This window comes from Platalea leucorodia (assembly GCF_965183815.1).
Source record: "Platalea leucorodia genome assembly, chromosome: 2".
NCBI lineage: Eukaryota > Metazoa > Chordata > Aves > Pelecaniformes > Threskiornithidae > Platalea > Platalea leucorodia.
Window position 1 is genome coordinate 114,838,324 of NC_138824.1, and position 23,077 is coordinate 114,861,400.

A 23,077-nucleotide genomic window follows, 5' to 3' on the forward strand; every position below is an offset into this window, starting at 1 on the left:
AAGCAGACTGCTCCACAGCCTAACTCTCCATTTCAACATCCTTAAGTCTGGCTGCAGTGGTCCAGCTTCTGAACCAGAAGACAGACCCAAATTGCTTTGGCTGTCCACAAGAACGATCCATGCTCACTTATCACACCGAGCAACACCAGCCTAGGAAGCCAGGTTTTGACCCAACTGAGCTAAGCAACAAGAGATCTTTCCCCTATTTCAGAGGCTTCCCATCGCAACCAGCTCCTTGACAACACCATGACTGTGAAAGGTCCGGGCTGACAGGGAGAACAAAAAAGGGTGCTGGATCATGCCCATGATGCACTACCAGCCATGGGCCAGCAGAACTGGGAAACCACTTCCTTAGACTAAGGCACTGCCATGGACTTCACTAGAGCTACAAAATGCTTTTCCTTTTCCATCACTGAAAACCTGTTTTCACTAATTCTGAGCTATCTGTCACTTATTTCTCCCAGAGGCTGTATAAATGAAAAGGTGCGTCTCCTTCCCCACAGGTGACATGAAGAAGCTGTACGCAGCTCTGAGATAGTGACCCATCATTGACATTTAACACCACAAGAAAGGCTTTCCTCGGTTACCAGGCATGAACGGACTACCTTCTGTGGGCACTTTTCATTAATGCAGAGAGTTGCTCTTCATGCCTTTCTGACTAAAATGAAAGGCTGGAGCAATGTCAGTAGGTGCCCACCCATGTCAATTTAGAAGTGGTAAAGTAAAGTGCAATTAAAAGGCACCAGGAGATCCTCACGCCTAAGAACACTGAAGGAGCAGAGATGACTTCCTCCAGCGACGAGCCGGCAAAGGCCATTCAAAACACACATTTGAGTATACTTACTGCTGCATTAGTGTTTGGAAGGTTTGGCAAATCTGATGAATGAAAACTGAAATTAACAACCAGTTGGGGGGGGTGTCAGCCTGGGGGCACGAGGACGAGAAGAAATAAGTTATTTGGTTAGGGGTTTTTTGTTTGTTTTAAACAAGCGCACCACCTGCATTTTTCACAACTTCACACTTCTGTTCTCAGTAAAACCATGCTGTGATCTCAGCTTCTAAGAAAATGGTCAATAAACATTTACCCAAATAGCCTCAGAAACCATTTAGGTAAATATTTACATATTCACACATTTGCTTTAAAATGAATCTTAGAAAATTGCCCATTGCTCTCTCTCATTTCCCTGTCAAGTACAATTTCAAATTGGCTTTTTTCTTCCATTATCAATGCAAACAAAGTTTAATTAAAAAAGAAATAGATTAAAAAATTTAAAAGTAAACAAAGATGACAAATACCAGATTGTCATCTGCCACATGTCAACTATCTACTCAGAAACAAAACAAAACAAAACAACTCTTATTTCTGCTAGATGCATTTCTTTGACCTCCTATGTTTTGGGGTCCCCTGTGTCACTTCCTGGTTTCCAACACAAAATTGCAAAGAGAATCCAGTTGCTAAAATGGAAAAAAGTGCTACATTTTCATGAGCAGTCTGTTAGATTGGCACAGAAATATGTCAATTATTGATTTGAGGACAGACAGCACATACCTCAGAGTCCATTTTCAAACAAAATTCAGATAGGTATTTCCCCAAATGAGTCTTTAAAAAGTTTCAAATGCTTCAAGAGCTGTACTGATATTTAGACAAAGAAAATGAATTTACTAAAACAGGTTGCCCTCTCCCACTGTCTTCAGGTCAGGAAAGACAAAGGCTTTTGTGGGGCAGTTTTGAGCGTTCTGCTGGCCTGCTATGCGGCAAGGTCTGACATTCATTAGCTGAAGTACGAGTTCAAGTAATTGGGTATCATTAGTAGCTGAGCTGGTACTGGGCCTACACTGTTAATAGTTCATATATATCATTCTTGGATTGTAATTCTGATAGATACTCTCTGAGAAGACAGGAGGCTTGACCGCAGCTGTTTTCTCACATGATGGTCTGAAGTTCTTAGTGTGCAATATAAAAAAAAACATATACCATTATATTACATGGTAGAATTTTATGGAACCATCATCCCTATAGAGTCCAAACAAAAAACAAGACCAGAAGAAAGCTGGTAGGCAACATTACTTTTGCAAAGAAACTGGGAAGTTATTTCTCAAAGCTCTGTGAGCAAAGGGGTAAGGCACAGAGGGTGAAACCTGAACTGACAGAGAGATGCAACAACCGCCTTCACGAAGCCTAAACAGGGCAGCCATTTGAATTTTTTTTCTTAATGTGATTGAAAACAAATTTTGAAATGTCGGTATTTTCAGCAAAATAGATGATAATGAACAATGGTAACTTCTCTGGAAAAAAAAAATAAACAAACAAACAAAAAACCACAAAAAAAACCCAGGCAGGCCACAGGCAATCCAATTTAGGCACCTAAAATTGCTGGAAGCTTTTGACTTTGATCTCTGCAACTCCCACTCCCGTCAGTCAAATTGTCCTGAATGCCATGGAAGTGCATATCAGGAAATTAATCATTCTAACTTCAGAGCGCTGTTTGACTAGTTTGCAACAAACAAGGCACACGGCCATTAATTTAACTGTGAGCAGAAAACACAATATGAAATAATTGCTCTTTCAATGTGCATTAAATGAGGCAGAAGCCCTGAGGGAAGAGCACCTTATTATCATGCTGCTAAGTATGTATCACGACACACTGGAATTAGAGAGGAAGTAAAAGTTGTGGTGGCAAATTTATCGCTGCTGTTTCCTAGCTTCTGAGTGTTTGAACTGCAACTTAAGAAATAAAAGTTTCATAGCTGTGTTTGCCTTTAATACAGCATAAGGAAGTGCACCCTTTTCCCTAATTGTAAAATGCCTGTCTCTTTTCATCTGATCTTTAATCAGGCAGGTTTCTGCCATCAAGGGCAATACACATTCTTAAGCAAAAGGTCAGAGTTAAGATTACTCTGTAAAGCAGAAATTTGAGAACATTAACTTTTGGGAGATTTAAAATTAAGCTTAACCACTGGCATTGTAAATGTAATTTATAGTATTCTTAGGCAGGAAATGCACTACTCCACTCTTGATCTGGTGCTTAAACAATTACTCAGATACTCTGAACATACATTAAGATAGGGCCTTCCAAACACTAGACACCCTCCCAGATACACTGTTTCTCATTCCCCCCTCCAAGGACACACAGAGATAAATGGGACTTTTGTCAGAGCAGACATGTTGCAATGAAATTACATGTTTTAGTGAAGAATACACAAAAAAACCTTAAAGTACAGACAAAAAAAAGCCCACTTAGTGCAAAATGGTGCTGCCAACCCATGTGCCAATTTACGTAGCCGGAAAGCTGAAAGTAGGATGTCAGGAAATTAAAATGGTTTGATGGGGCAAGGTGCACAGCCATTATATCTCTAGAGTTCTCCTTTAGCTGCCCTCAGCTGTTGAAAGACTTTCTTCGTATACAGTTACACTCATAGGTTAAGTTCTTATTTTTTAGGTCCTGGTCTCGAACACATTATTGTTTTCTTTATCCCTTTTTCCTACTGGCATAGACTTCTAACAGGTCCAGCACAGCCAGCAGAGAAGCTGAATTTTATCCTTTACTACCTTTGGCCCTGGGAAAGGTCACCTGAAAGTCACAAACAGACATTCTCCAAGGAATTTTTCTCCAGGCCATCACCACTGTGGGAAGCTAGACAAAATTCAACTCCATGGGTTCAAAGCTTCACATAAAAAATTAGTAAGCTGTATCGTGGTGGCTGTTGAAAGCAACTTTTCTGTCATCAGTGATTAAAAAGGTCACTGAAGCAGCGTATTGGGTTTGCGTGGCAAGGTTTTGGTAGCGGGGGGACTGCAGGTGTGGCTTCCGCGAGAAGATGCCAGAAGCTTCCCTCATGTCCGATAGAGCCAATGCCAGCTGGCTCCAAGACAGACCTGCCACTGGCCAAGGCCGAGCCCATCAGTGACGGTGGTAGCACCTCTGGGATAACATATTTAAGAAGGGGGGAAAAACTGCTGCAGAGCAGCAGCCAGAAGAGAGGAGTGAGAATATGTGAGAGGCACAGCCCTGCAGACACCAAGGTCAGTGAAGAAGGAAGGGGAGGAGGTGCTCCAGGTCCAGAGCAGAGATTCCCCTGCAGCCCCTGGTGAAGCCCATGGTGAGGCAGGCTGTCCCCCTGCAGCCCATGGAGGTTAATGGTGGAGCAGATACCCACCTGCAGCCCCTGGAGGACCCCACACCGGAGCAGGTGGATGCCCAAAGGAGGCTGTGACCCTGTGGGAAGCCCATGCTGGAGCAGGCTCCTGACAGGGCCTGTGACCTCATGGAGAGAAGCGCACACAGGAGCAGGTTTGCTGGCAGGACTTGTGATCCCGCAAGGGACCCAGGCTGGAGCAGTCTGTTCCTGAAGGACTGCGCCTTGTGCAAAGGACCCATGCTGGAGCAGTTCATGAAGAACGGCAGCCCATACAATGCTACAAAACATTTGGTTTCAACTGACTAACACAAAACTATTCATTTCTCCATCAACACGCACTAGAAGTTTGGCCTGTCACCCCATTCAACAATCTGCAGAGCCCTGGCGTTCAGTGGGAACAGCTGCATAGAACAGCACAGAGAAGCCCAAGAGCACAATGAAGAGCAATTACAGAACAATGTTATTTACATGACAGGTCTGGTTTGTAGCTGGGTGGGTAACCAGGCAGGTGACGGTGGAAAGCGTGCTGTTGACCCAGCCTATGTAGCTCACTCTGGTCACTGTCCCATTGGAGTGACCGACTTCTTCCTCGGTGCTGTGATTACTTGCAGGGGTCCAGGAGATGTCAGCAGCTGGCTTTCCAGCAGGTACTTGACAGACAGACACCCTGCTCTTGTCACAGGTCAGAGTCACTGTAGAAGGGACTACAAAAGAAGAAAAAAAAAGTACACAACCATTATTTCTAGTTCAGTATAAAATCACCAACTGAGAAACTGAAAAACAGGTGGTACTTTTTAGTTTGCATGGCCAGTTCAAGAGATTTTAAAATAATTTGGAATATTAGCACCGATGATCTTTAGGGAAAAAAATACATTAAAAAGTCCAAGGTGAGTGTCTCCAAAACTAGCTAGCTGCATCTAAAAGTACAGCTTCCTCATGTTTTCCAAAAGATGACTACAGTAGTAACAGAAGATGGGATGACAGAGAGGGGTGGATTAAATTAAGATTTGTAAGTATGTCAGTGCACGTACTGAAGAAAACACAGCTTGCTGAAGCTCCAGCTAAAATATTTAAGAGATTGGGTACGTAGAATCAAGAATTTGATAGCAGGGAAATAAAGGAGGAATCGGACAAAACTCTTCTGCCTGAAGTCCAACAACTCATATTCTGCATTTGACAAAACAGGCAAAGGCTCAGACAATACCTAAGCCATTATCAGAAAGGCAAGACCCTGCAGGGAAGAACAAAAAAAAAAAAAAAAAAAAAAAAATCAAGTGACAAAAATCAATAATAGCAATTATAGAGTTCCAAAATTCATTTCCCGTAATTTTTAGTTATATTCAGAAGGCTTAACTAATATGGCCAGTACACAAAAATCTTCTTCTATGGGTTTTGTTTTTTTTTAATTTATGGAAACCTAGAGATAGTTTACCTAACTATCTGAAAAAGATGACTTGATGTATTCATTATGTTTTCTAATATTCTTTTGTTCCTGCCTATGTTGAAAATAGACTAATTTAATTTTTATTTTAGTGACGGAAATCTTATAGACAGCCTTCAGTGTTTCTGGAAGAGTGAATATTTCCAGATAGTGTCCTGAAACTTTTGCTTCCTTCCTATTCAGCTCTTACCCAGACAAAACACGCATTGACCTCATTGTGAATTTTGGTTCAGCATCTATCTCAGAAACTATGCAGGCTGTTGGATTTGTGCATTTTCAAACCTCTCCTGTTCATGAGTCAGAAGTAGTTAAAAAAAACAAACACAAAACCCTCAGATTATTTCTCCATAGAACAGCCAAGTCCTATTGTGTAACTCCTCATGCCTTTTTCCCCTCTCCAAATAGCCAGACTAAATCAGCTTACCTCTGCATTTTCAATTTCAGTATGCATCCAAAATTAATTCGGTCTTTTACCACCAAATCAAATAATTTTATCTCTATACACACACACACAAAAGAAAAAAAAAAAATCACAAGGTGTGTCTTACCTGTCACAGAGAAGAGAAAAAAGAAAATTCCCTGCACTGCTGGCAGTTTCACAGGTGTAATTTCCCTCATCACCAAGGTTCACAGGGTAAATACAAAGAGCAGGGTCGCTGTCAGGTGAATATTTCCACATCATTCTCTCACTGCAGCTTAACTTCTTGTCTCATTGTGATCACTTCTATAGGCCAACAAGCAGCACGTGCTGCGTTTCATCTTCCACATCACCGTTAGCAAACACGCCTTGGAGACGTATGGACAGCTCAACACAGCCTCATGACCAGCCTCCACACTCACCATGTTGTAAGCTACATAAGAAGAAAAAAGACATTAAAAATGATGCTACAGCCATCGTCAAAGCATAGGAAACTCTTGGCTTCATCATACTTAAAAATTTCTACTTCCTTACTGTACTGGCAGCCTTGGGGACACATTGCTCTGTACAGACACCTAGAAGTAGTATTCCATTTCCAGGTCCAGCTTCCTGCTGTCACTCTTTGAAGTCTGGAAATGCAGTGGAGATGTTGCCTTTTCTGCTGTGGACCCTGTGCAGGTATGTGATGCATGCTAGTGAGCTGCAAGTCCTCCATCTTTTTGTAGGCAACAGATTTCTATCACTTTATATGGGCTTTGAAAAACTGATGAGGAGGGCAAGATTCACCCTTAAGGAAACTATTTTTTAAAAAAACTTATGTTATTGAATTAGGCACCTTGGTTAAAGTGCAAGTAAAACCGGGGATAGCAGTGGAACATACACCTGTCACAAGGTTAAAACCCTAGATCACTTGGTGCAGTAGTTCCCGAGGCATATTTAGTAAGGGGCATATGTAGATCCCATTTCTACCAGAAATCATCGCTCTCTTGATATTGTCCCAGTTGAACAGGAGATGGGTCTTCAGGTGATCTGTTTTGGATATATCATCCTGTGCCACTCTGCAAGGCACACGATTATTTTGCCAGCTGAGCTGACATCACTTTTTGCATTCACATTAAACAATAAGCAAAATTTCCCCTGATGAACTGCAAAGTTTCAGTGTACTGGTGAGTTGGAAATACAGAGTACCAAAAAGTGCTGCATGTAGTTTTGGATCTCTCTCACTTACCTGGCCCTTCAACCAGATTGATTAGCAAGAAAAGGAGTGCAGCCAGAACCACCCATGTCTGAGCCATCTTTAGCAGAAGGAATCAGCATTGCAGAAAGTAAAGGCCAAGAAAACGGCATGGAGTCACAAACTGTTGTGCACATCTCTTGAAAGAGAACACGTAGTAAAACCTCTGTTTCCTTTGAAAACAGAAGTTCTAAACAAGACCCCATGTCAAGTATCATTCTTGTACTGAAGAAAGTAAAGAAAAAAGGGTTTTGAAAATACAAACACACCCCGGTTTACAAACAAGTTTTAAAAATCCAGGATCTCTAATACCATTTTACAGGCAACTCCAGCTGCTCACTATTCATGCCCAGCTAGCTAGCACAAAAATAGCTACAGACCTCTTACTGCCACTTCACAGACTTACCTGCAGAAGATGAAAAAAAGGTTTTGCAAGAGCAAACATGCACACATTACAACTCTTTCTGAAAAATCAAGGTAACAGCACATATAGGAAAATTCAGGATCTAGACTTCATCGACTATTTGACAAAGAAATGATTCCTAACCCTTGCATGCTTTTAGTTTCTTGAAGAGTAACTCCACTTCTGTAGTAGAACAAAAAGGGCAACCATCCTATTGCAAGAGATCAAAAACATGTGAGTTTTTTTCTGGCTTTCATAGACACAATGAACTAAAGAGGCATCTAATAACTTATGTTTTTCTGCAACTATATATACTTTTTAACAAACCATATCTTATAAATTGCTAGCTCCTTTTTGGCAAAAGGGCAGTGCATCATTGGTAAGATTGAGACAGCGCTGTTATCCCAACACATTGTTTTCTAGTTCACACAAAAAAGCAGAACTCCATGCTATCTAAAATCTTTCCTATGAAAATTTATACGGTTCACAGTGGAGAATTTTGATGTAAACCCATTCAGCTCTTGCTTGAACAAGGATTTGGCTAAGAACATCACTGATACTTTCCTACGGCCAGATATCATACATAAATGACCCCAATTTGGCATGGCAAACTTGCACTACCCTGTACCGAACAATATACCTGTGTATTCCCACAGTCAAACTCCCAACCTCTTCTGCTCAGGTCTCAAGGAGGAGCACCCTACTGCAGCAGGTACTCATGCTGGTTCTGTCACTGCAGAGAGGTTCACAACCAAGGCACCTCTGTGCCCCGGGCCAGCTGGGGGATAAAGCCGAGGTCGCGGAGCACAGGCCTGTTTCCACAACACCACGGCAGCCATACCCTGACGGCAGTTTTCTGATGTTACTGTCAGGAATCAGTGGCCGCACTTTTGCCTTGCGGCTCCCTGTAGCCTGCCCATACAGCTGTCTCATTTTCCCTCACTCGCCTCTGCATTCCCTCTAATTGTCTTCTTGGTAGAGCCTTTGTCATTCTCTCCTTTATGCCGCCATTTGTTTCTGTTTAATCTTTTACTTTCCGAATCAGTCACCCACAGCTAGAGATGACTGGAAAATTGTGTTTCCATCCCATGGGAAATACTGATACATTGTTTTCTTTCTCAAGTCAAAACCCAATACGCAGCAGACAAGAAAATATCTTTGTGCGATGGTTGATTCAGAAATGTCGTATGTGTTGCAACAGGACTTTCCTTCTGGGCTGTTTAGATCACGCAGTGTTCACACCCGTATTTAAATACGGGCATGCTTCTCAGTACGCGCTGAGAGGAGGAGGAAAGGCAGCCAGGGTTCACTGTGCACACAGAAACCTAAATCCTCATCTGGTATCAATTGCTGTAAAAGTAACAGGCTTCAGTTACGCAGCATTCAAAATTTCATTTTAAATGTATAGTATACCAAGTGAGGACACCTGGCGCACAGAAGAAAAACCAGAACACTGCCACGCTTGTGGTACAGAAAGAGCAAATGCTGCCACGTTCGCGAGCCAAGTGCAAGAGGCAGTAGTATTTTCTTAAGCACAATGATGCGATACGTATGCACATTCAGACAAGAGCCTGATGGTTTTCTGCACAGTTCTAACAAAACACTGATGCATCTGGATGGAAAGCTTTCATTGCAACCTGGAAACAGTGCCAGTGCAACCACGTTGATCGGTACTCTGCACGAACGTGCAACAGGCAACATAAGTCTTACATTTAAAAAGTCCTAAATTGAATTTTTTTTCACTTAAAATCTTTGCCACATATGAAATATTTTGGTTTTTTTCATGTTATTCAATACTGTCAAGAAGTTTGGTTTTTTTTTTTTTGTAATTTGGATAAATTATGCATGCAAAAGTTGCTTTCAATCAAAAAGTTTGAAAGTTTGAACATTTTTAACCAAAAACTAAAAAAGATGCTTTTTGACCAGAATTATGTGTTGAATTTGACCCAATTTGCAAATAATTTTTCAGTCTCTTTCAAAAGAAAAGTAAAAAAAATCCTCCACAATGTTCATCAACAAATTCAATATTCACCAATTTTGATGGATCTATAAATATTCATAAACAGAATATTGTCATATTGGATCTTGTCCCAGAGAACTATCTTTTTTAAAATGCATACAAGTCTCATATATATGGGGTTTATTTGCTCAAAAGAACAGGCATTAATGATTAAAAATGGGGCCTTACAGAAAGAACAGAGTATATTACTCTGTTTAAATATTCATGTATGAAACGCAGAATTTAGACTGCAATTTTTAAGGTTCACAATCCTTGAATACTTGTGCCTGTAAGCAAGGAGTAAGTCTCAAAGTAAAACCCAAAAAGGAGAAACCAAGCGCAGCTGCATCAAATTCATTTAAAAGTAGCAAATTAATATTTGTAGATTGTCTTGTGTTATTTCCTTTGATGGAATTAAAATGCCTCAATAACTACATTAAAATAAATTAAAATTTTTACTCAGCCTTGACGGCGGCGGCTGGCACAAGACCATGCAATATGTGCGTCACTCTTCCCTTAGCCTCAGCCTTCCAGCTAGGGAACGGCACCGCTCACGCTCAGATTCATCCCAATGAATGCTGAGGCTGGAGGAGAGTTACGGGGTTGTCAGCCTGGAGAAGAGCCCTCCAGCCACGGGAGCATGAGAGATGAACAGCAGCAGCTCCAGTGTGCTCCGATTTTCCGATACTTGCCATCCTGGGGATGAGAAGAGACGTTAGCGCACGCAGCCGCTCCGACGCGGAGGCCGGTCCCTGGCTGCTTACGGGGTGGCTGCTGCGCGGCAGGGAACTGCAGAGATGTACCTGGAGCTCCCCTCCTGCTCTGTCCTCACGAGGGGCCCGGATATAGTTGCATAGAAGTGACAACTATCTCAGCTTAGGACCGTCTGTCCCAGACAGTCCCTGTTTTCAGCTGTACAGTTCATTAATTTCTTTTCATGGATGCTCCTGAGATCTTAACACGCAGCTGATTTGTCTCACAGACAGACATAGCCTCTTCCCCCTCTGAAAGAGCTGAGTGAAAACAAACCATCTGGTTGTACGCTCCCCTGAAGAGGATGTAACACAGTTAAAACTAGGGAAACAAACTGCTTTCTGACATGAAGAACAAACCACAACCTTAAGTTGTCTGCTATTACACATCAAACACAAGCTACAAGCCTTGAGCTATTCAAAGCACCAACTTAAAGTCAGATAAATAGAAGTCCAACACAATGGAAATATATTTCAATGCAATCTGAAGGAGGAAAAGGTGCAGATCATAAAGAACCAGGTATCAGTCAGTCGTCACCACAACTTTTTAAAAAATAACCAATGTGTCACATAGCCATTCCCATGCTTAGCTCAGCAAAGTATGGCTCTGCTTTGCAGCAGAAGCACATTTTAAAGGGTAGAGAAGACCCTGCCTCAGAAGTCTGTTCTCTGTAACGCCTGGTGTCTTTGGGCAGGGGAGGGCTGGAGAGGACGGCAAGAAGAGGAAGCAGTTGCACGCAGCTGTGTCAACTCTCCCACTTCTTGTACAAGGATAAGGTAACAGTAAAGACTGACTATTCAAAGCAAGGCTACATTATTTAAAATCCAAACCCACACTTCTAATGATCAGAGCCTTCACGCAGGAGCACCATCCACTACAAAGCATTCGATGTTTCCACCTTGCCAGCAAGGCCTCTCCTCAAAGCCACACTCCTCTGTCATTCAGCTCCATGGTTTCTGCAGGTGCGAGTCCCTGCAGCCTACACAGGGCTGGCCGGCGTCTCAGGAGGCCAGGAACCCTTACACTGAATACTTGCCAACCACACAGCAACTGACCCAGAAGCCTGCAGGCAGCCAACACCTTTTCTGAAGTGAGAGATGCTGGTTATGCCATATTTTCAACATCCCCAGCTCAGCCTCCACTTCTAGCTGTCCTTTTGAGTGTGGGAAGCTCTGGAAGCTGGGTTTATCCACTGGTACCACATTTGCAATAAATAACTGGAGCAGTTCAAATGGCAATTTAAGAGGATCTCCCATTTCTCCTCAAAGTTTTAACACGAGCTGCTAGGCATCTGAGCTGTAAGAGTTACCTGAAGAAATGTAGCAGCAGATGTGTCCGTGGGTCCACATTCCCCGTGCGTTTCAGGGGCCAGGCCCCGGGTTACTTTTGTGCAGCCTGTTCACTGTTTGCAAAGAGTTCTGCACCAGGTCTGGGAGCAGCCTGCAGTCCCCACTCAGGGGACAGATTTGGTTCAACTGCTGCCCCAGTTTCTCCCAGGCAATGGTCCTCTCCTGGGAATTCCTCAAGTCCCTCCACTCGAAACGAATTTACAAAATATAGGAAGACTTTGAATGCCCTGGGAGGCAGATAAATCATATCAAAAGGGGCAGCAGGTAGCTATTCCCAAAGCTGTTCATTCTCAGAAACTGAAAAGTTTTTGGAGGAGAGGTTGCATTCTTGCTCTGTTCTTAGCCATCTCCTTAACCACCTGTCCTGGTTTCAGCTGGGACAGAGTTAATTTTCTTCCTAGTAGCTGGTCTAGTGCTGTGTTTTGGATTTAGGATGAGAATAATGCCGATAACACACTGATGTTTTAGTTGTTGCTGAGCAGTGCTTACACCCGTCAAGGACTTTTCAGCTTCCCGTGCTCTGCCAGGTGCACAAGAAGCTGGGAGGGGGCACAGCCAGGACAGGTGACCCAGACTGGCCAAAGGGCTATTCCAGACCGTATGACATCATGCTCAGCATATAAAGCTGCGGGGAGTTGGCTGGGGAGCAGCAATCGCTGCTTGCGGACAGGCTGGGCATCTGTCAGCGGGTGGTGAGCAATTATATTGTGTAGCAATTGCTTTGTATATTATTATTGTGTTATTATATTGTTATTATTATTACTACTATTACTACTGTTCTATTTTATTTAAATTATTAAACTGTTCTTATCTCAACCCATGAGTTTTCCCACTTTCACCCTTCCAGTTCTCTCCCCCATCCCACCGGGGTGGGAAGCGAGTGAGCAGCTGCGTGGTGCTCAGTTACTGGCTGGGGTTAAACCACGACACCATCTGCGGCTGACTGCTGCAAATGCTGCTGGGCTAACGCACCGTTGGTTTGCCTTTATAGCCTCCTGGTATTTTTATTCTCCGAAAGATAGCCTGGCCCTGAAAATGCATCCATGAAGCCCTGTACTAGCACAGCGGACAACTGTTAGCACTGTTAGCAACTGGAGGAGCTGTACCTCCATAATGCATTTTCTTCTCAGGCTCTCTATTTGTCTTATACTTGCTGGCACCAGTGGAAGCCACAGATGGTTTGTAGCTGTGAAATTCAACCCATCCAGTTCGTGAGCTAGTTTCATTCAGTTCCAAATACGTAAAACTCTAAAGCTTTCTCTACGAACTGGGAAACAGAGGGTAGATGGCTTTCTGAAAGAGAGACAGAAGTAGCCTAAGAGAAGGAGCTCTCAAAACAATTATGAACAAGTTATACTAAACAACTGTAAAATTACACTGTTTTGGTGATGTATACCTGAAGGTAAATAGGTTTGAAGCTTCCTCCACAACAGGGCAGAGGTTTGTAGTGTCTGTGTGTTGAATTCATCAAGATATTAATATTTAGAATAATGCTAATATTAACATTACAAAGTGGGTTTGTCCCCAAGGGAAAAAAAAAAATAAAAATGCCATACAGCAGATGAGTATTTTGTCTGGGTTTTTGTTTGGTGGGTTTTTTGGTTGGTTGGTTGGTTTTTTTTATCTTTAGTAGCTGCAGTTCAAGAAAGCAGGTGGGCATCTCCTCTCTTAGAAATATTTACCTTCTTAACCAGCTCATCTAGAAAATAGCTTAATCCCATGAAGTTATTACATGAGGCAAGTTGTACACCTCACGTCTGTAGCTGCCTCACAGCCAGCCTCTTCAGAAAGCACTGTGACCCCGTGTTGGGAACTGAGCGTAGGAGCAAAGGATGAACGAGAACATCATCATCCCTGGTAGCCTGTTCTCTTCCTTTCAGAACGACAGAAGACATTTGCTTTACATTTTCCATCATATGGGAAAAACACCTAGTCCATGTACCTAACGGCTTGACTTTCCCAGGTATAAACCATCTGCGGCTGTCACATATGGGGGAAGCACTGTTGATAATGAAGCCTTTAAAACCTGACACTTCCAGGTTAAAATGTCCAGAGGCAATTATATTGCAATTTTCAGAGACCAAGAAAAAGGATTTCTTTTTTAACTGTAGCTCGTTTTCCCCTAATTGCACAGTCACTGGACCAGCATGGCTGTGCTCAGCAACTTCTGCTCCTCGCCGTACAGAATCCCCTTACCACTCGTGTCTCATTAACCTCAGGGGCTTCTCACTCGATCCCAATACTCGAGCAACCAAATCTATCTACAACAGAGATGTTCGTGACCTTAACTACTTTAATTCCTGCCTCTTGTGGACCTACTGCACCTTGTTGCCGGTTTCCCAGGAATAACCTGAGAACCAACAACCCACAAGCGCAATTACTGCCTTCAGAGCTGTGGGTAATCCAAGAAAAAGTCTCCCATACAAGTATTCAAAGAGGAACAGAAAAGAAATGGTTTATAGGTGGACACTTAACTCCCAAAACACTTCAGTAAGAACAGTATGTATCTCAGACTCCCTAGATGAAAGTTTCCTCCCCATCTTTCAGTATTGGCCTCCCACTCCACAGCCAAACGTGATGGAATTGCACCACACAACTCGAACTGCACATAAAGAAACTGCAAACCTCAAATAATTCCAACTTCAAAAAGAACAGAAATAGCAGAAGAACTGGTGTACAGCAGAAATAAAACCCCAGGTGGTCCTTCCTCACCCATCCATCAATCTGAAATGTAACATCACTAACCATGGTTTAGGCAGTGCCAAGCAGGAGTAGAGACACAGGACTACCAGGCCCCTCTCCTTCAGCTGCTCACTGCTCCTCCTCCTTCAAGCCCCAGGGAAGCTAATGTTCTCTGAAAGCTGCAGCCTCCTCCTCCCATGGGGAGCTGTGAACATCCTGCAAGAAGTCCCAGGAACCCCCAACTGACTCAGCTGGGAGTCAGCTACTCCAGCCTCCAGGAGCTGCGTACTCGGCCCTCCTCAGACTCATCACACAGAAGTAGATTTTTTTTTTTTTTTTTTTTTTTTAGGAAGGGAAAACCTTGTCTCCTATGCTTATAGAGCAGCTAGATCAACACTTCCAAATATGAAATCCATGCTGTTATCACATAGCAAAGGAGAAGGCTCAGTAGTTTTCTTCTAGCGGCTTCCATTTCTGTGATTTTTACATCAAGTGGAACAAATCAGTTCTATAACAAGCAGACCTGAAATAGAAACCCATATCTATATTGGAACAAACTACACATCCCACCTCTCAAATGCAAACTGAAGTCATGACGCCAGTGTCAGGATGGCATTTATCACTGCCACAATCTTTTGGTGCAGTATAATAAACCAAAGGGGATGCTTCTGCTTTACCCGTTTCCTTCCTCACCATGCAGGCTTCTTTGCTGTCATAAACTCCCTTTCTTATGAGCCAGCTTCACACCTATAGCTCTGTGTCACTTAGCGGTTTAGGAAAATTCTCCACAGTGGTTTCCAGTCAAGCTTCTCACCCCGTTTCTTTCTGTGTCGCAGCGGGTTAGCAGCACTTCTGGCAGATTCTATGCTCGATGCGGGGGAGCATGATGCAGAAGGGTACGAGTTGAAGGGTGAAGCCCAGTCCTACGGCATGTCCTTATTCAGGTTTGTGCTGCCTGAACTGCCTGCCCTTTTTGTAGACCAGTGGTCTGCAGGTGGAAAATGTGACGTGAAGCCAGGACAGCTCTCACAAACATTGATGTTGTTATGGGATTGTGGGCGTTGCTGGTAAATGGTCTTCATTTTCTCATCTTCCCAGAGTGGCTTAAACTACAGCCCAGAGGGGAAGCTCCCGAGGACCGGCTGACAGAGCAATGCCTGCTCCAGCCGGGGAGAAGGCACACATCAGGACTTTTGGCGCCTTATTCGATGGCCTAAGGCACTGTGTGAAAAGCTGAGACAAGGCACTACAAAACAAATGAGGGAGAGGAAAATAAGATGCAAAAAATATCAGCTAGCGCGCAGCGTGCCGGAAGCGCCAGAAGCAGACTCAGGAAGCCTCCCACTCCCCACCACACGGCCTTTGCTGCATGCATTCATGCTGCAGACCACGGCCTTCCTCCCACCCCCTGCCCTCGGGCCCGTGCAGCCCGTGCCACGGCGCACAGCTATGGACTCACTTAAAATACACGTGTAAAACATCTTCATTTACCGGAAGTATCTGTGCTGTGGCTGTGTCTATGTGTGCGTGTTGCTACATATATGTATATTTGTAACAATCAATATATAGAGAGTCAACATTTTGCACACACTTTTAGAGCCATTGCACTTAAGTGACAAGGTATCTAGGGATGCTCAGCTAATGAGGCTGCATCACTGATTCTATACCATTTTCCATGTAACTCTCGTATTAAAGTGGACACTTTCAGTAGAGCAGCTGCCAGAGGCGGCGCTGCCAAAAAGCCCAGCTTGCACAGGCAGACACAGCACGCCCTCACCACTGGCAGCCCCGCTGTGTACAGCAGCAGGCAGCCATTGAAACTCACCCCAGAGCAGGGCATCCAGCCCCATGGTGTGGCCCAGGCTTAGTCCCCCACCACCTTCCTCCCCTCCCAAAGAGGGGATGTCTCCAGCCCTGGGGCCCAGAGTCAAGCAGATATCTTCAAAATGGAGATAGGAGAGCAAAACGGTGCTGGCAGCGCTGCATCACCAGTTTTCCTCACCTCTTTTCCTCCTCAGCTCCTTGCTTGGAGCTGCGTACTTCACAGCCCTCCTACACCGCAGGAAAAGTTATTTGGCCTGTTTGCAAGGTCTCCATCACTAGAAATCTGGGTTGCACATTGCTTCTATATGGTTTATTTTCAGAGCTGCTTTATGACTCCTGTAATGATAAATAGCCTCTGGCTAAAGGAATTAAAAAATGCATCCAAAGGGATACACCAGAGGCACCTTTGAACTATATAGGCTTCCAACAAGCCCCTCTGAATAGGGTGATTTTCCCAAATGAGGCAACCCATCATGGAAAAGAAGATACATTGCAGACACTGACTGCAGCTTACATGGGAGTCCCTGCAACTGAACAACGAAGAAAATAACCTCATTCAAAGGCCAGACTTAATACTTTGGAGTCCAGCACCTCTACTCAACCAGGCTTACGTACATGTGCTACAAAACTTCTCCAAACTAGCTTTAATGCTGTTAACAAGGGCATAAGGAACAGTGATCTCATTATGCCCATAAGGGATCCTGGCTGAATACATAATTGAACAGTTAGCTTGAAAATCAGTTTTCACTGAAAAAGACATTTTCATCTGGAAGTTTTGGACTAGCAGTCTGTATTTCTTTATAGGTTCTAGACATATGTATTTCACTATGTGCTCAAGCTTGTCTTTTTCCTATTCACACAGGGCAGTTCTGAGATAGCTACCAAACAGACTTTTGGTCTTTCCTGTGCAATAGGCAGATGGCATTGACCTGGCAAAGAATAAGAAACAGGCACTGTAGGTTTCTGATCAGCTCCTGAAAGAAAACCCAGCTCTGGCTACACTGTTGTCAAGGTCAGGGAGAAGTCATCCTGACTTGTGAAAGAGATTTTTATTTGGGAAAATTAACAGTTTCTTATTACTGAAGGGCACTTATCTCATAGAATGCCTACAGTCTTGACCACGTGTTCTCTGTAACAGTATGTACCTCTATAACAATTGTTGTCCTTAATAGACAGAATGTATAGGTATTTCAGAGACTGGAGTTTCCCTAAGTGTGTTCATGTCCCTGGTTACCATGGATATACACTCATGCTCCCTCCCTCAATATAAATGTCTGTCTGGTGTCTTATTACTTACAGTCCTGCTGCAAGCACCTTGTATTTGTGACCTTTCAGCTCAAGCACTCATTTTCACAGTAGTTACAAAGCAAACTATTTGGAAATGGCTTCTATGCTTATACATAGCATAGAATTCTGAACTTTGAAGAGTTAAAAATCTCTTCAAGCTCAAGAGAAGTGCCTCTTTAAAATTCCTACTTCATCTTCTAGTGCCTTGCAAAAAAACCATAATTCTCCTTAGTCTCTTTTCAGCTATTCCTTATAGTTGCCAGGAGGTGGAAACATAGCTACACGAACCTACAGGAGAAGCATCATGTTGATGTGTAATTGTACAGCATGCTGACTGCTGAAGAATAGTGCTAAAAATATCTGCAGTCTGAATTGGCTCAGTGGAGCCCCAAACACAGGATCCTACAACGCTCTTCTTGGGTCCCCCCACCTCCCCCTTCCCCCGGCTAGCAAGGCACCTACACCGCTTGTTACTGCTTCTCAGCATCAAGGATGCCCTTTAAGCAGCTGGTTCTGTCAGATGTGACATACACATTTATTTCAACAAGAATCCAAAATCAGGCTGCCTTTGATGGAAAGGCTCACAAAGCAGCAGCAACTGCAGCCCTTCAGAGCTGATAAACAATCAGATACCTGGCAAAGTGATGAGGAGATAAATGATCACTTATTTATTTAGAAGATACGTGTCTGCTTTGACATTCAAAAACATTACACACATGCCCAAGTATAAAAAACATGGCAGAGGTCAGAAGCACTCATCAGACAAGCTTTAGTAACCACAGAAACAGATACAGATGTAACCATCTTCCCTTTGTCATTTGGTAACAAATTTTAAGCCCTAAGAGAAAAGCCCTTACACAAAAGGCAAATTTACATAAATACTTGGAAAAGGGGAGAGGGACACAATACAGTTAAAAAAATGCAGATAAAATAGCTTTTCAAAACACCCCACAATTAGGGTAAAACAATGTGCCTGGTTTTGGTTTCTGTTTGCAGAACAGTGAGTTTGACACTGGCTTTGTTTCTGCCTCCTGTGCATCCCCCCACTTGAGCTCATGCTGCTGAGAGTTAAGGGCCTCAAGCTTTCTCAGAGCAACTTGAAGAGCACAGAGGATAGACTAGAAATATGTCAGAAGATGTTTCAGAGGAGAGAAGAACCCAGGAAATCCTTCTTTGCATAGAGAGCTGTAGCAGAAAGGGAAACCCTCCCTGCATGGGAGGCAAGTCCCAGAAAGCACAGCTGGAAAGAAACCATCTCTTCATTTCAAAGAGCACAACACTGAGAAATCTGTTGCATTAATGAAGGCAAAACCTGGAAGAATTGACATTAGATGCGAGAGAATTTCCATTCTAGGACTAGAAAAGGCATGAAGAAATTCTTCTCTGCCTCGGAGGTGGATGGGGTTAACAGGTAAAGTGAATAATCCCAATGAACCAGTACCAGGAAGTCCAGAAATAAGCCCCTGGAAACCCTGAAGAGTGCCACGAAACACAGCGTGAATCCCAGGCATTCATCATGTGCAATAAAATGAAGTTGTTCTTACAGCATCTCAGGAATATTATCTTGTTTAAGCAAAGCAGCTCAGACTTCACAAACAGTGTCTTCATGATATGAGTCCTTGGGTGGAAAAAGAGACAAACACTTACACACAAAAAAAAAAAATCTACCGGTGTTCAGGAGCAAAATGTACCAATCCAAATTAATAAAAGACAAGTTTATTCAAAAAGTGACTAATGCAAGACCACATCTGAGAGGTTGTTTTGAGGGGTCGTCTGGCCAAGAAGAGAGACTTTCACATATCTAAATCAACTGCCTGAGCTCAGGTGCAGGATTTAATTTGCAAGATACCTTATGTCACATGAGCACACAACTACATATTCCCAAAAGGCCACACAGGAGGCATCTGAAGTTTGTAAAACCATGGTCCTGTGCTCAGTGCACTCTGTTGTGGCACGACCAGGAATTGGACACTGGGCCAGGTGACTTCTGTGGATGTTGGCTGGAATCCAGCTCAGCTGCACCTTCTGCAAAATCGCTCAGAACCAAAACCAATGCAAGTTAGTTGGGATCTTTTCACCTTCCTGCCTGGGGACTTTTAGCCCACTAACCTCTATGGAATTATTACGATGGGAACGGGGGAGTCATTAAATACGAGGGCCATGCCAGAAATCCACTTGTGAGACTTGTGATTTTATAAAATCAATTGTAAGCTCTATCTTTGGAAAAGAGATATAGATAGATAGATATGTATCTTCTTACCTTTGACATACACAGTTACCCAGGATATCATGGCCACAGCCCACATCTTCTCCAGCTCAGAATCCACCCTCCGAGCTTTGTTCTGTTCCGGGTCACGCTCTGTCCTCTCTGTGGTATTGACAATGCTCACACTTGATATAACGATGACCAACATGCAAATAAAAGTCTGCAGAACTGCATCTTCCCTTACCTAAAACTTAGTGCCAAAAAGATGACTGAAGGTGTAATTTTTATTTTATTTTTAGTCAAAATATGCTGGAGAAAATTTTAAGGCGGCAAAAGAGGAATATAATCCCTACATCTTCACAAAGCTGGGAGAACAGCTTGGAAGGGATATGAGCTGGTTTCTCAGCGTGCCCCTGATCAGAACCAACCTACAAAGCTCTAGTAGCTCACCACCACCACGACCACCAGATGAGAACCTCAGCTTCTTAGGCCAAGTAGATATTCCCTTCTGCTGGAGGCTTGGAGCTGAAGTCACTTGGCACAAGTAGAGGACACCATACCATACGGTCAGTTAAGACCTGTATAGAAATAATTGCACAGGGGCACTGCTCCTGTATGTTTCAGCCTTCCCAGTCTTTCTGCACAGTATTTTTTCTCTTCTAAGTAATGAAGCAAGAGAAAAAAAATTCACCTCAATAAAAGCAAACTAATTCACAGTGGTGGCTGCTCTATCTCAAGTCCCACTCCCTATAAGCACCAACCCTCCCTGAGGTCTACATACACTACAACGAATTCAAGAGGTGATAAGGCTAGACTATTTGCATACACAAAGGTTTCTATTTAAGAAAACACATAGATCTCCATTTTAGAGAAAATAGCTTTACTACCTGTGAATGTAACTATGGCTATAAGCCCAGAACAGATGCTAGGTGAACTGGGGCAGACCTGCGTCTAACCCGAGACTAACATACATTTTCCTGCACTGCTTTTTCCATCCAGTTCCTTTCAGCTCTGGTAACAGTGCTTGGAGTAGAAATGCCATGGAAAACTATTCCCATTAGGTCAGAGAAATCTACAACCAGTCTAAAACAAATCACCAACATTTTTCACACATCAGTCTTGCATTTAGCATGCATAGACGAAGAGACAGAGGAGTATGAAACTTATTTCACATGTCACAGTGTGGCAGCAATAATTTTTAGTTTCACACCGTAGGAGAGAGTACATCTTCATGAACACAGGTTTTATCATGCACAAATTTTGCTTCAAAGACAACCATGCGATCTCCCAACTCCCTCTGCAAGAAAGCTCCTGGACACACAGGGCTTACCTGTTACATTCAGTCTAATAAAGTGGCCCACAGCAGTTAGGACAGTATTCTTTATTTTGGCCCTACATTGATAGCTTCCACTGTCTGACTGGCTGACATTCTGAATTTTCAGATGCAGAAAGGACGTGACTTTCGCCTTGGGGTCTGAGTTTTGCGAGAGCTGCAAGCTTTCCATCTCCTTTCCAAACCCAGTCTCGTTTTGCTTCTTTGCTTTTTTATACCAGTGAGCCTCCATTTGTGATGACTGATCCTGTTGATGCTTGATGGCGCAATTCAAATTCAGGGTCTCTCCTTCTTGCAGGTGTTTTGTGGCAGAGGCATAACTGATTTCCAGCATACTGTGTTCTGGTGGAAGACAGCAGACATTAACTGAACTGGCCTTTGTGCCAGGCCAGCTCCCCCTCCCTCGCCATACTCCTCCATTTGTTTATGCACTGTGAAAGTAGGGGCTATCTCATGCTCCAGATGTGCACAGAGTGGCCCGGGATAACAGGTACCACAATAAAACCAATACTTTTTCCCTCATGTGAGAGGAAGAAAAATCTCTGTTTCCTATGATAGAACTTGCAGCAAAGGCATTATGCAAACAGAATATTCTCTATTAGCTTTGCTGTTTTCATAAAAATGGAAGATGAGAAGAGCGTCCTTTCTTCAAAAAAGAAAGCAAAAGCATCAGGGAAGAGGGATATTTGGGGGGGGGCTGTTTGGTTTTTTCCACTTCAACTTGAAGGTTTTTGCTTTCATCACATATTGAACTATTCCATGGAAAGATAATATAAAAATACTGACGGGTTCAAAATACCGTTCTTTTGGGATCAGATTTCACCTCCTAGCTCCCTGGGCAAAATTCAGCATGGAGAAAACAAAAGGCTGAAAAACATCATGCAGAGCATGCCCCGCTGGAAGCTTATTGCAATAGATATTCTTTCTCTCCTATAACCCAGGCAGCATCTCTCGGCCACACCAAGTAACTCCTAAACAGGATTTAAAAAGTGCCAACAGCATGCTTTTCCTTGCCAGGGCTCCTCCTTACCTGATATCAGCATCGCCAGAGCTGCCATTTGGAACACCAGAACAGGGCTGCTGCCTCCAGCCCTAGCGAGGAACCTTGCAATCAGAGTCATCTTCTGCACTAAAAAAGGAAAGTGGAGGAAAAAAAATCATAGGCGGTTATCGGCGAGTTCTTCTCAGGGTACAGAGGAGAGCTAGTATCACTTAGCTTGGTACTGCAAGCCTCTCCTAGCACTTACAGAGCAGTCAAAAGTGCACAGACCTTCCCCTGAAGTGATAAGCTTGTAAATGACAAAGTAACCCCTTGCATTTAAATACAACAGAGACATGAAAGCACATATCTGCTTTGAAAAAAAAAAAAAAAAAAAAACCAAAAAAAACCCCAACCAACAAACCAACAAGGCAACGGATGCCACAAACCAGAACACTGACGCACACGTATTATCTGTAAACTCAAGTTGCAGGCAACAGGCTTGCTGAAGCTCAGAGGACACCAGCTAAACCAGCTGAAAGTTAGGACTGAGACCACAATCACACAATTATTGCTGCAGTCTACAGGGAATTGAACAACTGTCAATGAATTCCTAAAAGCTAGCAAAATTCCTTTGTAATTGTTTCTCCTCCTCAAGAAGGCACCTGCATCAAATTATTTGGCTAGCACAGGCAAGAGCCTGGCTCCCAGCAAATTGTCTCAGGACATTAAAATGAATGTACAGAACAACAGGCTACTGGTATCTCTTTCTCAATGATGAAAAAAAAAAAAAAATCAATTCTTGTTACTAATATTACCATATTTGCACTCTGATTAGGAGAATTTTGATGTGGGCATCAGGAAAAAATAGAGAAATTCTGAAGGAAAAAAAAAATGCTTACCACAACATCCTCCTGTTTCAGATTAGTGTTAAGAGGCAGGAGAGCTTCTTTCTTTACCTCAGAATATAGATTTTCCTTTTCCATAGAAAAACAAAGCTGTCTTTTAGAAATGTCTCTAAGCACCAGA

At 43.1% G+C, this 23,077-nt stretch overlaps 2 protein-coding genes across 2 annotated transcripts in view; both read right to left on the reverse strand.

Moving 5' to 3' along the window:
• Positions 1–1,839: 1,839 nt before the first annotated feature.
• Positions 1,840–7,294, reverse strand: LOC309602697 (cell surface glycoprotein CD200 receptor 1-A-like; the record flags this gene model as incomplete). The annotated part of the gene is given in 5 exon segments (XM_082336500.1): positions 1,840–1,944; positions 4,609–4,844; positions 6,167–6,286; positions 6,289–6,432; positions 7,228–7,294. Coding segments are annotated over 5 exon segments (672 nt in total).
• A 153-nt stretch (positions 7,295–7,447) lies between these two features.
• The window catches only part of CD160 (CD160 molecule), a gene marked incomplete at its 3' end in the record, with an annotated part of 40,078 nt that continues 24,448 nt past the window's right edge, over positions 7,448–23,077 (reverse strand). The window contains exons 3-6 of the mRNA XM_082336513.1: positions 22,100–22,198; positions 21,067–21,411; positions 19,791–19,898; positions 7,448–7,458 (exon numbers count right to left, since the gene is read on the reverse strand). Of these exons, the coding sequence (XP_082192639.1) occupies positions 7,448–7,458; positions 19,791–19,898; positions 21,067–21,411; positions 22,100–22,198 (563 nt within the window). The remainder of the gene's footprint in view (positions 7,459–19,790; positions 19,899–21,066; positions 21,412–22,099; positions 22,199–23,077) is intronic.